We start from the raw sequence: 14,393 nt of genomic DNA, 5'->3' as shown, positions 1-14,393 counted from the left end.
AGTGGACCTATAAGGACCACCTTCGAATTTCATCTAATATTCGAAGAAATATTACAATATCCAAAGTGTGGACAAACGCAGTATTTGGTTCGAGCCCTCCAGCCACTACATATGGTGCCATAGGGGGTTTTACAACATTCGGGCTGTTTTCTCAAGAAGTATGGACTTGCCCCTGAAAAAACATTTACTGCCGTAATTGAGGCAGCGAGTGCAAACTGCTTCAAAAAAATTAAAGTGAGTCGAGAGCAGGTCTTAAAGTGAATTTATCCAAAATTTTATGTGGGAAGTACCCGAAGAAGTGGACAAATATAGTCCATACTAGCAAAATGCCCGCTACTTCGTATGCGGAAAAGGAATAACATACGAACAAACAATATTTAATATGGTGGACACTGAAAATTTTGATGTACTAATACCTTTTTGTTTTGATATTTAATTTTATTTAAGTACTGTTCGTACACCTTTTGTTCGAATTTCAAAAAATACCTTATCGCACCTCTACACTTCACCAGCGGCCTACATTTTAAATTCCAGTCAATGTTTTGTAAAAACGGTATGGGTATTTTAAAAATATTATCCACATTTTGTATCCCCATTTTCTAACCGAATTTTGGAATTTTGATATCAAAATGTAGAAAACCTTTATTCAAAAGATGTTACCCTATATAACAGTTAAGTTTTGAGACATTTTATTTTAGGCCTTTTTATTCTCAGGGTTTAAAAACCTTATAAAACATTAGTCGCATAGGTCTGCCTTTTCAAATGAACTTACTACAACGTTCAGAATAGACAACAACAAAAAACAAATTTTGTTGAAAAGATACGTTTGACTTTTTCATTTCAGTACAATATTTAGAAATTCGTGTTAACATGAAAACAATAGCACAATATTCAGTACAATTTTTAAAATCCAGGACCTTAGCTCAAATTGTTCAGTTTTAGCTCTACTTGTTCACCCAATGCCAATGGTATTACATGTAGAAACCTTTCATACATTTAAAGGCGGATTTTAATAAACATTCTGATCCAATCTCAACAGTGATTCTCATAACAAATTTCATTTATCAATTCACTCAATACCAATGCATCAATATTAAGTATTATTTAATACCTCTGGAACACTTATTGTACGACCACCTCTAACAATGAACCTGACAGATAAATAATAAATCGCAATTACACTTCTATTCCTTAGCCCAATACCAAATTTATTGCAATTTTAAACATTTCACACACTAATTATATAATTCCAGTTTCATTGCTGCACCCAACGTCAAATTTAATACAATTTAGTGCATTTGGTATTTCTCAATAAATCGGCCAGCTCTCAGCCTAATTTCAGAATTTGTATGCATATAAAAAATCCTTATCTAAACACCAACACAAACCCTCATACAACAATTCGAAATTCCACCTGTATCCCTTTATGCAATACCGAACTAGTACCATATTTAGTACTTATAATATGTATTAGTTTCAAAAATTACTTCCTTATATCCAAAACTATATCCCAACCGCGATTTAGTATTTTTCATATACATAAGTTCGAATTTCCAAAACTTCCTCTCTATCTCCACTCTAAACGCCAACTGCTATACTAATACCGAATTTTACAATTTCAGCTCTACCCCTTTACACATTAACAATTTGAACCAAATTCTGTGTTATTTAGTAATTTTCGTACACTTATTGTACGTATATCCGCAACCACATCCATATCTCAACGCTACACACCAACAGCGGCTATAATACCAAATTTCCGAATTATAATACTATGTATTATAATTATATAATACTTTTCGTGTGAAAGCACGAATTTCAATAACTATCCCCAACAATAATTCCGAATTTCAGGGTTCCACCTCTATCCGTTCACTCAAACCTAAAATGTACCAAATTTAGTACCATTTAGTATTTTTCATATACATAAGTTCCAAGAGTAATCTAAATTCCAAATTTCAGGATTCCAGCTCTCTCCGTTCACCCAAATTCAAATTATACCATATTTAGTACCATTTAGTACTTTCCGTACCCATAAGTACGAATTTCCAAAACCACCTCAAACCTATACTCCAACAGCAATCTTAATTTCAAATATCAGGATTCCAGCGCCATCCGTTCACCCCACTCCACATTGTACCAAATTTAGTACTTTTCGTACCCATAAGTACGAATTTCCAAAACTTCCATAATCCTACACTCCAAAAGTAACCTTAACTCAAAATTTCAGGATTCCAGCTGTATCCGTTCATCCAAATCTAAATTGCACCAAACTTAGTACCATTTAGTACTTTCCGCAACCATAAGTACGAATTTCGAAAACTACCTCAATCCTGCACTCCATAAGTAATCTTAATTATAAATTTCAGGATTCCAGCTCTCTCCGTTCACCCAAATTCAAATTATACCATATTTAGTACCATTTAGTACTTTCCGTACCAATAAGTACGAATTTCCAAAACTACCTCAATCCTGCACTCCATAAGTAATCTTAATTTTAAATTTCAGGATTCCAGCTCTATCTCTTCACCCAAATCCAATAGTACCAAATTTAGTACCATTTAGTACTTTCCGTACCCATAACTAAGAATTTCCATAACTACCTCAATCCTACACTCCATAAGTAATCTTGATTCCAAACTTCAGAATTCCAGCTCTATCTGTTCACCCAAATCCAAATTGCACCAAACTTAGTACCATTTAGTACTTTCCGCAACCATAAGTACGAATTTCGAAAACTATCCCATATCGCAATCCTATACTCCTTCAGTAATCTTAATTCCAAATTTCAGGTTTCTAGTCCTATCCGTTCACCCAAATCCAAATTGTACTAAATTTAGAACTTTTCGTATACATGAGTACGAATTTCACAAACCATTCCCTTTTATAAACACCACTTCCCAACCTTCATTTCCATACCAAATTCCAAGTGTCTAGCTAAATTGGTTCAAAAAATACAATTGGTACTAAATTTAGTACTTTTCGTACACTTAGAGGTCGAATTTCCAAAAACCCTTTGATACACCTTTCTAGCCCTCCATCAGTTAGCTTCGTTCCAAATTTCAGAATTCTAGCTCTTCCCGTTTGCCTAATACAAAGGGTACTATATTTAGTACCTTCTACTACTTTTCGTAAACATAAGTACTAAAACTACCCCATATATCAATCGAACACTTCAACAGTTATCTTAATTCCAAATTTCAAGTTTCCAGCTCTATCCGTTTACCCAAATCCAAGTTGTAAAAAATTTTGTACCCTTTAGAACTTGTCGTACACATAAGTACGAATTTCCAAAACTACCCCCATATCTCAATCATATCCTCCGTCAGTAATCTTAATTCCAAATTTCTGGTTTCCAGCTCCATCCTTTCACCCAAATCCAAATTGCACAAAATTTTGTTCCATTTAGTACTTTCCGTACCCATAAGTACGAATTTCCATAACTACCTCAATCCTGCACTCAATAAGTAATCTCAATTATAAATTTCAGGATTCCAGCTCTATCTCTTCACCCAAATCCAATAGTATCAAATTTAGTACCATTTAGTACTTTCCGTAACCATAAGTACGAATTTCCAAAACTACCCCCATATCTCAATCCTATACTCCGTCAGTACTCTTAATTCCAAATTTCAGGTTTCCTTTCACTAAAATCCAAATTGTACTAAATTTAGTACCATTTAGAACTTTTCGTACACATGAGTACGAATTTCACAAACCATTTCCTTTTATAAACACCACTTCCCAACCTTCATTTCCATACCAAATTCCAAGTTTCTAGCTAAATCCGTTCAAAATATACAATTGGTACTAAATTTAGTACTTTTCGTACACTTAGAAGTCGAATTTCCAAAAACCCTTTGGTACACCTTTCTAACTCTCCATCAGTTACCCTCGTTCCAAATTTCAGAATTCTAGCTCTTCCCGTTTGCCTAATACAAAGGGTACCATATTTAGTACCTTTTTGTACTTTTCGTACCCTTCTAGGTCGAATTTTCAAAAACCCAGCCTTATCTCAGCCCTACACACCGACAGCAACCCACAGTCAAAATTTCAGCTTTCTAGCTTCAGCGGTTTCGTCTGGGCGATGATATACATGTCACTCACTCACTTATCACTAAGCTCTTTTATATATATAGATTTGAACCTGATCTATATCTGGTAGATATTTTAGGATGTGTACAGTATGGACCAAATCGGTCACTCCCATCAAGAGTTATCGTGCGCACAATTTTTCCGAACATTTTTGAACTTCTGTGGGGAGGTACCTGAAGGAGTGAACCGATATGGCTTATCTCTGAACTTAAACTAAGTTTGCACAAAATATTACCACATTTTGGACCGAATCGGCAGATCCGTTCGAGAGTTATCTTGCGCTCCAACCACTATTTTCTCAGAAAGTATGGACTTGCCCCTGATGAAACTTATACCGTTATATGGGGGACAGTGAATACAAGTTGCTACACCAAAAATCAAAGCGATTCGTGAACAGGTCATAAACTGAACTTTTCCGAAATTTTGTGTGGGAGTTACCCGAAGGAGTGGACCGATTGAGTCCATATTACAACCTCATCTAAGTCTGGCAGAAATTTCAGGATGTGCAAAGTATGGACCGAAACGGTTACTTCCCTAAAGAGTTATCGTGTGCACAAATTTACCGAACATTTGTGGGGGAGGTACCGGAAGAAGTGGAGGGTATAAAAACGATCCCAAACGAGTCCTTAAACTGCACTCTTTCGGACATAATTCGAGGCTGTAAGAAATAATACGATGTACAACGTTTAGACCAAATCGGTTTCTACCTTACGTACGACCCAATTCAGTTGGTACCGGCAGGCTTTTCAGAGATTTCGGGCCATTATCTCAGAACGTATGGACCTACTGAGGAAAGAATTGCGACGTTGTTATAGGGCTCTTAAACTTCACTTTTTCCGATCGATTTTCGACCAAATCGATTGCTCCCTTCGAGAGTTATCGTTCACACCAATTTACAGAAACATTTTGAACTTTTGTGAAGGGTCGCGAAAGGCCGATATGTCCCATCTTCGAACTCAAACTATTGACAGACTCTGTCATATAGACGTACGACTTTGGTGTCCGCCTATAAACGACTAAGGGCCATTACTATATGTGTTCTTTTACTATCTGATGGATTTGAAAACGCAAAATAAACCAATTTAGAAGCATGAAAAATATAATTTTTACATTAAAAGTTATTGCCAAGAAGCTCCCCCTTGAAATTCAATCATCACTTCTCACTTTATGTTAACCGGAACGCTATAAATCTGTTGGGTAAATCCAAACTATAACAAAAGAAGACTTATAATAATGGGGGTATGCCTGTTAAATTTTACCGAATTCATAAGGCGCATATGATTTGACTTGCCGGCACTTGCAACACTTTCAACTTGTTTTTAAATGTTCGCGATATGTGCCAACAATATTTATGATGAAATTGACTATTTGATATGAATGTATGTCTTAATTATTGAAATTTATTTAGAAAATTTATGTTGTGGCAAGACAGCAATTGAATAGAGTGGTATGAAATTATGAAATAATATCTAAAGAAAAGCAAAAATAGTTTGAGTTTATAATCTTGGTGATTTAAGGCTTAAAAGATCATGGTCACAGAGCATAAGCAGACATACATAAATTCATGTTAAAATAATATATGTGTGTCATTGTTGGCATATCTCCTCCTTAGTTAAAGTATAAATGGATTCTGTGATAATAATAAAGTCGATCAGATAAATCATTTCTTTAAATGCGCATTTAAAATAAAACGAAATATTTTTGCTGACTTCCGTGATATCATTAACAATTCATCTTTAAAGTGGTACTTCATTAAATAGGAGGAGGGATGAAGAATTCGATAAATAAAATAAAAGGGGATGCTATACCTAAAAACCAACTTTTCTTCAATAATTTCAAAACATTTCCATAACACGTACCAACCCACAAAAAAGAAAAAACACAGAACACAAAACGGAAAAAGAACATCACTCACAAGACGTTGCCAATGGATGTGGATTTTAATCATTAATGAGGGCTAAATAAAATTAAATTCAGTGGGTTATTCAACCTTCATCAAAGTGTTGAGGGGATATTTCAAACCCAAAATTAAAAAAAATAAAACCATTTCAAGTAGTTATTAAAATTTTTTGAAACATTTTCAAGTGTTGATTGTGTTTAATCGCCCGTTTTAATACAATAGATTAGATTTTAAGATTTTAATAAAGCGGAAATAAACCTTTAATCAACCCCTGCTTTTAATGTGGAAAGAGACAAAGGAAGAAAGATTTCGAAGTAATCTTCCTCATCCAGCAGATTATCATGTTTAAAGTGTTACTAAGTAACTTACCCTCTGCATTTGATCCTATCGAAGATGCGGGCCTTGTTAATGCCGTGCCATTTCCTCCGCCACGACGTGTGCTGCCTCGTGGTCGACCACGTTTTGTGCCACGAGGATGATGACGTCTACGTATTGGACCAAGACCACCAAAATCATCGAAAAGGGCTGAAATTAAAATAAATGAAAATGAGTTTAACACAAATTAGTACAAAGAATCAAAAACATGTAAAAAATTGGGTCTTAAACTAATTCAGCTAGGCCGAATTGCAATTTTCCTATGGAAAACCTGATTCAGCCTGGCTGAATTGCAATTTTCCTTAGGAGAACCTAATTCAGCCTGGCTGAATTGGAATTTTCCTAAGGAAAACCTCATTCAGCCTGGCTGAATTGCAATTTTCCTATGGAAAATCTCATTCAGCCAGGCTGAATTGCAATTATCTTATGGAAAATCTCATTCAGCCAGGCTGAATTGCAATGTTGCTATGGAAAACCTCATTCAGCCAGGCCGAATTCCAATTTTGCTATGGAAAATCTCATTCAGCCAGACTGAATTGCAATTTTGCTATAGAAAACCTCATTCAGCCAGGCTGAATTGTAATTTTGCTATGAAAAACATCATTTAGCCATCCTGAATTGCAATTTTCCTATGGAAAATCTAATTCAGCCAGGCTGAATTGCAATTTTCCTATGGAAAATCTCATTCAGCCAGGCTGAATTGCAATTTTCCTATGGAAAATCTCATTCAGCCAGGCTGAATTGCAATTTTCCTATGGAAAATCTCATTCAGCCAGGCTGAATTGCAATTTTCCTATGGAAAATCTCATTCAGCCAGGCTGAATTGCAATTTTCCTATGGAAAATCTCATTCAGCCAGGCTGAATTGCAATTTTCCTATGGAAAATCTCATTCAGCCAGGCTGAATTGCAATTTTCCTATGGAAAATCTCATTCAGCCAGGCTGAATTGCAATTTTCCTATGGAAAACCTCATTCAGCCTGGCTGAATTGCAATTTTCCTATGGAAAACCTCATTCAGCCTGGCTGAATTGCAATTTTCCTATGGAAAACCTCATTCAGCCTGGCTGAATTGCAATTTTCCTATGGAAAACCTCATTCAGCCTGGATGAATTGTAATTTTACTATGGAAAACCTCATTCAGCCTGGCTTAATTGCAATTTTCCTATGGAAAACCTCATTCAGCCTGGCTGAATTGCAATTTTCCTATGGAAAACCTCATTCAGCCTGGCTGAATTGCAATTTTCCTATGGAAAACCTCATTCAGCCAGGCTGAATTGCAATTTTCCTATGGAAAATCTCATTCAGCCAAGCTGAATTGCAATTTTCCTATGGAAAACCTCATTCAGCCTGGCTGAATTGCAATTTTGCTATGGAAAACCTCATTCAGCCAGGACGAATTCCAATTTTGCTATGGAAAATCTCATTTAGCCAGGCTGAATTGCAATTTTCCTATGGAAAATCTCATTCAGCCAGGCTGAATTGCAATTTTCCTATGGAAAATCTCATTCAGCCAGGCTGAATTGCAATTTTCCTATGGAAAATCTCATTCAGCCAGGCTGAATTGCAATTTTCCTATGGAAAATCTCATTCAGCCAGGCTGAATTGCAATTTTCCTATGGAAAATCTCATTCAGCCAGGCTGAATTGCAATTTTCCTATGGAAAATCTCATTCAGCCAGGCTGAATTGCAATTTTCCTATGGAAAATCTCATTCAGCCAGGCTGAATTGCAATTTTCCTATGGAAAATCTCATTCAGCCAGGCTGAATTGCAATTTTCCTATGGAAAATCTCATTCAGCCAGGCTGAATTGCAATTTTCCTATGGAAAATCTCATTCAGCCAGGCTGAATTGCAATTTTCCTATGGAAAATCTCATTCAGCCAGGCTGAATTGCAATTTTCCTATGGAAAATCTCATTCAGCCAGGCTGAATTGCAATTTTCCTATGGAAAATCTCATTCAGCCAGGCTGAATTGCAATTTTCCTATGGAAAATCTCATTCAGCCAGGCTGAATTGCAATTTTCCTATGGAAAATCTCATTCAGCCAGGCTGAATTGCAATTTTCCTATGGAAAATCTCATTCAGCCAGGCTGAATTGCAATTTTCCTATGGAAAATCTCATTCAGCCAGGCTGAATTGCAATTTTCCTATGGAAAATCTCATTCAGCCAGGCTGAATTGCAATTTTCCTATGGAAAATCTCATTCAGCCAGGCTGAATTGCAATTTTCCTATGGAAAATCTCATTCAGCCAGGCTGAATTGCAATTTTCCTATGGAAAATCTCATTCAGCCAGGCTGAATTGCAATTTTCCTATGGAAAATCTCATTCAGCCAGGCTGAATTGCAATTTTCCTATGGAAAATCTCATTCAGCCAGGCTGAATTGCAATTTTCCTATGGAAAATCTCATTCAGCCAGGCTGAATTGCAATTTTCCAATGGAAAATCTCATTCAGCCAGGCTGAATTGCAATTTTCCTATGGAAAATCTCATTCAGCCAGGCTGAATTGCAATTTTCCTATGGAAAATCTCATTCAGCCAGGCTGAATTGCAATTTTCCTATGGAAAATCTCATTCAGCCAGGCTGAATTGCAATTTTCCTATGGAAAATCTCATTCAGCCAGGCTGAATTGCAATTTTCCTATGGAAAATCTCATTCAGCCAGGCTGAATTGCAATTTTCTTATGGAAAATCCCTTTCAGACAGGCTGAATTGCAATTTTCTAATGGCTGAATTGAAATTTTCCTATGGAAAATCTCATTCAGCCAAGCTGAATTGAAATTTTCCTATGGAAAATCTCATTCAGCCAAGCTGAATTGAAATTTTCCTATGGAAAATCTCATTCAGCCAAGCTGAATTGAAATTTTCCTATGGAAAATCTCATTCAGCCAAGCTGAATTGAAATTTTCCTATGGAAAATCTCATTCAGCCAAGCTGAATTGAAATTTTCCTATGGAAAATCTCATTCAGCCAAGCTGAATTGAAATTTTCCTATGGAAAATCTCATTCAGCCAAGCTGAATTGAAATTTTCCTATGGAAAATCTCATTCAGCCAGGCTGAATTGCAATTTTCCAATGGAAAATCTCATTCAGCCAGGCTGAATTGCTATTTTCCTATGGAAAATCTCATTGCTATTTTCCTATGGAAAATCTCATTCAGCCTATGGAAAATCGTATTCAGCCAGGCTGAATTGCAATTTTCCTATGGAAAATCGTATTCAGCCAGGCTGAATTGCAATTTTCCTATGGAAAATCGTATTCAGCCAGGCTGAATTGCAATTTTCCTATGGAAAATCGTATTCAGCCAGGCTGAATTGCAATTTTCCTATGGAAAATCTCATTCAGCCAGGCTGAATTGCAATTTTCCTATGAAAAGTCTCATTCAGCCAGGCTGAATTGCAATTTTCCTATGAAAAGTCTCATTCAGCCAGGCTGAATTGCAATTTTCCTATGGAAAGTCTCATTCAGCCAGGCTGAATTGAAATTTTCCTATGGAAAGTCTCATTCAGCCACGCTGAATTGTAATTTTCCTATTGTCGCCCAAATTTTTTTTATAAATGCACCCACGTTTATTGTCCTCCAAAATTTTTTTAAAAAATCCACGTTTATTACCCTCAACCAAATCTGTAAAAATCCACGTTTATCGCCCTCAATAAAATCTGTAAAAATCCACGTTTATTGCCCTCAATAAAATCTGTAAAAATTCACGTTTGCTGCCCTCAACAAAATCTGTAAAAATCCACGTTTATTTCCTTCAAAAAATCTGTAAAAATCGACGTTTATGGTCCTCCAAAAAATACCCGTTTATTGTTCTCCAAGAAATCTTTAAAACTACACTTTTATTGCCCTCAATACATTTGTAAAAATCCACGTTTATTGCCCTGAACAAAATCTGTAAAAATCCACGTTTATTGCCAGCAACAAAATCTGTAAGAATCCACTTTTACTGCCCTCAAAAAAATTTGTTAAAATCCACTTTTATTGCCCTAAAAATCTGTACAAATCCACGTTAATTGTTCTCAAAAAGATCTTTAAAAATACACGTTTATGGTCCTCCAAAAAAATCTTTAAAAATCCACGTTTATGGTCCTCCAAAAAATCTTTCCATTCCATACCGTCTCTAAATTCTATTTCAATTCCATCATATTCCCAACCATTCCACCGTATGGTGGGTTACCTCTACCTTTCATCCAAGTACCTATTTGGGGGATGATCTATCACAACGTACACCACCTTAGATCCTTATCACACATATACGGGCGATAACAGTCTGACCATCGAAATGTTATCAACAATGAAAGGCGTTGAGAGACACTTTTATGGTTATTTCAGAAATTAGATTAATGAACCAAAAGTCGGGCAGGCAGGCAAGCAACGGATAAGCGGAAGTAAAATACTAGCATAGAACAGATGTAGACGACCAAGAAATGATAACAAACTACCGTGGAATGTTATCAAATTAAATGACCGTTATCAAATTAGAAATTTACAAAGTCCGGAATATCTTGCAACATCAGCAGCAAGAACAAATGTGGAAAAATGGAAAGAAAAACAAATGCAGGCTGTTACGCTTGCTACCTAATCAGCATTGTTATTGTCATGTAAATCAACTGGGGCCCAGAGGAATCTAAAAAGCAACAAAGTTTGTAAGTTTGTGATGGTGGTGGTTAGTTTCTGGCTGGTTGGTTGGATGGTTGATGTAAATCATGGTGGAAACCTGTAGAAGTGACTGAAATCCAACATAACTTCATTAAATGCCACTGATGTTTGCTTTTTTGTCATTTTCAAAAATGTTTTGGTCGTCATTACTACTGCTTTGGTAATTCTTACAAAAAAATCAAACAATTCGTTTTGTAACTCTTCTACAAATAAAAATTGTGTTTGAAATACCTTCGGTTTCTATTGATTTGAAAAGTTCAGGTGCCTATGCCCCAGAATTCAGAAAACAAAAAATTGTAAGACAGACCTAAAATAACATGTCCCAAACTCATTTGACTACAATTGGAAAAAGTCGCCAAACACAAGCCTTTAACTTTAAATTCCAAAGGCTATTGACTGATATCCATAGTAAATATGACGTATGTAGTATAGTATCGAAATCGAAGTTGTAAATAAACACAACAAATCGAAGTAAATACTTTTGTTGTAACTCAAAACGTTAAGTCGTGGCGCTGCAGTATACCACTACTTCTAAAGAAGAAATCCCAAACTAACTCGAAAATACATAGAAACCGAAATGGAAATTCTTCAAATTGCAAGAAGCAAAAACAATATAAATGAAAAACAAAATCGTAGCACAAATGTATGGAAATTCTTCAAATCATAACAAAAACATCAACAAAATAAATGGAAAATAAAATCACAACAACATCAACAATACTTAATATTGATAAAACTTATGACAAGGTACAGTACAAGGTGCGCATTATTTCCTTGGTGGTAAACAGTGGAGATGAACGTTTTTATACCCTCAGCATTTGTGCTAACGAGGGTATATACACTTTCATACGGACAAAATGTGCTTTATCGAAATAATGGTTTTAGACCCCAAGTATGTTTGGACGAAATCCGTTTCAGACAATTTGGAGTCGATTTAGCAATGTCCGTCCGTCTGTCTGTCTGGCTGGTGCGCACGATAACTCTCGAACGGATGAACCGATTCGGTCCAAAATTTGGCTTTCGTGATATTTTCTCCAAACTTAGTTTAAGTTCAAAGATAGTTTATATCGGTCTACTCCTTCTGGTACCTCCCACACAAAAGTTCGAAAATGTTCGGAAAATTTGTGAGCACGAAAACTCTTGAAGGAAGTAACCGATTTGGTCCATACTTTGTACATCGTGAAATTTCTACCAGACTTAGATGAGGTTCTACTATGGACTCAATCGGTCCACTCCTTCTGGTACCTCCCATACAAAATTTCCTAAAAGTTCAGTTTAGGACATGCTCTCGAATCTCTTTGATTTTTGTTGCAACAACTTGTATTCACTGCCCCCCATTCGATGGTACAAGTTTCTACAGGGGCAAGTCCATACTTCCTGAGCAAATAGGGTGAAAGGAACAAAAAACATTTATGACACCATGTCTGGTGGTAGGAGCGCAAGATAACTCTCGAAAGGATCAACCGATTTTGGCCTTCGTAATATTTTGTCCAAACATAGTTTAAGCTGGAAGATAAGCCATATCGGTCCACTCCTTCAGGTACCTCCCCTACAAATGTTCAAAAATGTGTTCGCACGATAACTCTTGAAGGGAGTGACCGATTTGGTCCATACTTTACACTTCCTAATATATCTGCCAGATATAAATCAGGTTCGAATAAGGAATATACAGTGGCTCCAAGCGAAAGTCGTACACCTCATGAACTTTTTTTAATTGACTTATATCTCCGATACAAAAAGGGATATGAAGAAAGTATTTAAGCAGCTTTATAGTGTATTTAGTCGACAATTTAGAAACACGATATAATAAAATAATCAACCCGTTTACATTGTTTTAAAATTAAAATATCTAAAATACTAAGAATTTTAGCACCAAGCGAAAGTCGTACAGCAATTATAAAGACAAAATATTTATTAATATAAATCGTCCTTCGGCATATTTCTGGTTTCAGTTGAATTCTGCAATCAATTTAGAATATTTTTGACCAGTTTTGAATATATGAAGTTTAAAATATGTCGCTGTTTGTTTTGAAAATCTCTCCTATAAGGATGTCTGGAAGTATAAGTCGTCTGGAGACAATTTCCATTTATAGAACCACTGTAGACGATTTATTGTTCAAGCTTGGACTACAGTCCAGCCAACCCATGTTATTGAAACAATTATTTAATACCAGTGGTCGCAAATAATAAGCTTTTATGCTTGAAGTCAGAGTTTTGGCAGAAAGAACAACGCTTACCTTGACCAATACATTATTCGCCAGGTAGTGAGAACTCATTTTAATTATAAAATCTCACAGTTTGATTCCCAATGACTTCAAAAAAAATTATAAAACAAAGATTCAAATCTGAAAGATAAGCCCCACACACTCACAAATACATTGATGCGTTATGTTCTATTATTCGTGTATTAGACATGAAGCAATTTGTGGGATTTTACCCAATGTATTGTCAGGTTTCGCACAGAACTTGTTGGATCTATGAAAATTACACTCTTTTAAGAAAATTTATGCATTCATCGCTATTGTTTTGATATTTTAACATCGCTCTTCGATAAATTTATGTATAGCTTTTTTACGCCTTTTTTATCACCAATTGAAAAATAAGCTTCCAAATATTTTTCTCAATCGATTAGAGTGTCGGGACACTAAAAATCAACTCATTTTGCACTTCGTGTATTAAACTATCCAAAAGGAAATATTATTTTTTTAATGTTTGAGTTATTTTAAATATTTCATATGTGTTTTTTTCTTATTAGTAGACATCAAGGTATTGAATAGCTTTGCAGTTTTAATTTTCGATATCTGCTGAATCTAAAAAAAATGTTTTTGTAAAGTTGAATAAATCATTTTCTCATGTTGTTTCATAAAAATAATTTTTGTTTGATTTTTACGCTTCTTTCCCATTTAACCTGATACAAGTTTCCAGAATTGACCCTCTCAATTGTAAAGAAGCACAGATGTTACACTAAATCGATCGTAGGATTTAACAAAAATCAGGAACATGTACTAGAATTAATTATATTAACAAATACTTTGTCTTTATAATTGCTGTACGACTTTCTCTTGGTGCTAAAATTCTTAGTATTTTAGCTAATTTAATTTTTCAACAATGTAAACGGGTTGATTATTTTATTATATCGTGTTTCTAAATTGTCGACTAAATGCACTAAAAGGCTTCGTAAATACTTTCTTCATTCCCCTTTTTGTGCCGGAGATATAAGCCAATTAAAAAATTTTCATTAGGTGTACGACTTTCGCTTGGAGCCACTGTATTTGTCCACTCCTTCGGGTTCCTATCACACAAAATTACGGATCACTTTGGCTTTTGTTGAAGCAACTTGTATTGGCTGCCTCAATTACGACGGTAA

The 14,393-nt window shown here is 35.5% G+C and overlaps 1 protein-coding gene across 1 annotated transcript in view; it reads right to left on the bottom strand.

Moving 5' to 3' along the window:
• Ino80 (chromatin-remodeling ATPase INO80) overlaps positions 1-14,393 on the bottom strand; it is a 252,596-nt gene that overhangs the window by 14,977 nt on the left and 223,226 nt on the right. The window contains exon 14 of the mRNA XM_073982434.1: positions 6,365-6,520. Coding sequence (XP_073838535.1) covers positions 6,365-6,520 — 156 coding nt within the window. The remainder of the gene's footprint in view (positions 1-6,364; positions 6,521-14,393) is intronic.

The sequence above is a fragment of the Musca autumnalis genome, unplaced genomic scaffold (genome assembly GCF_047663935.1).
Source record: "Musca autumnalis isolate F117 unplaced genomic scaffold, ASM4766393v1 scaffold_1, whole genome shotgun sequence".
Lineage (NCBI taxonomy): Eukaryota > Metazoa > Arthropoda > Insecta > Diptera > Muscidae > Musca > Musca autumnalis.
Note: the sequence above shows the minus strand (reverse complement) of the source record. Positions and strands in the feature narration are given on the sequence as shown.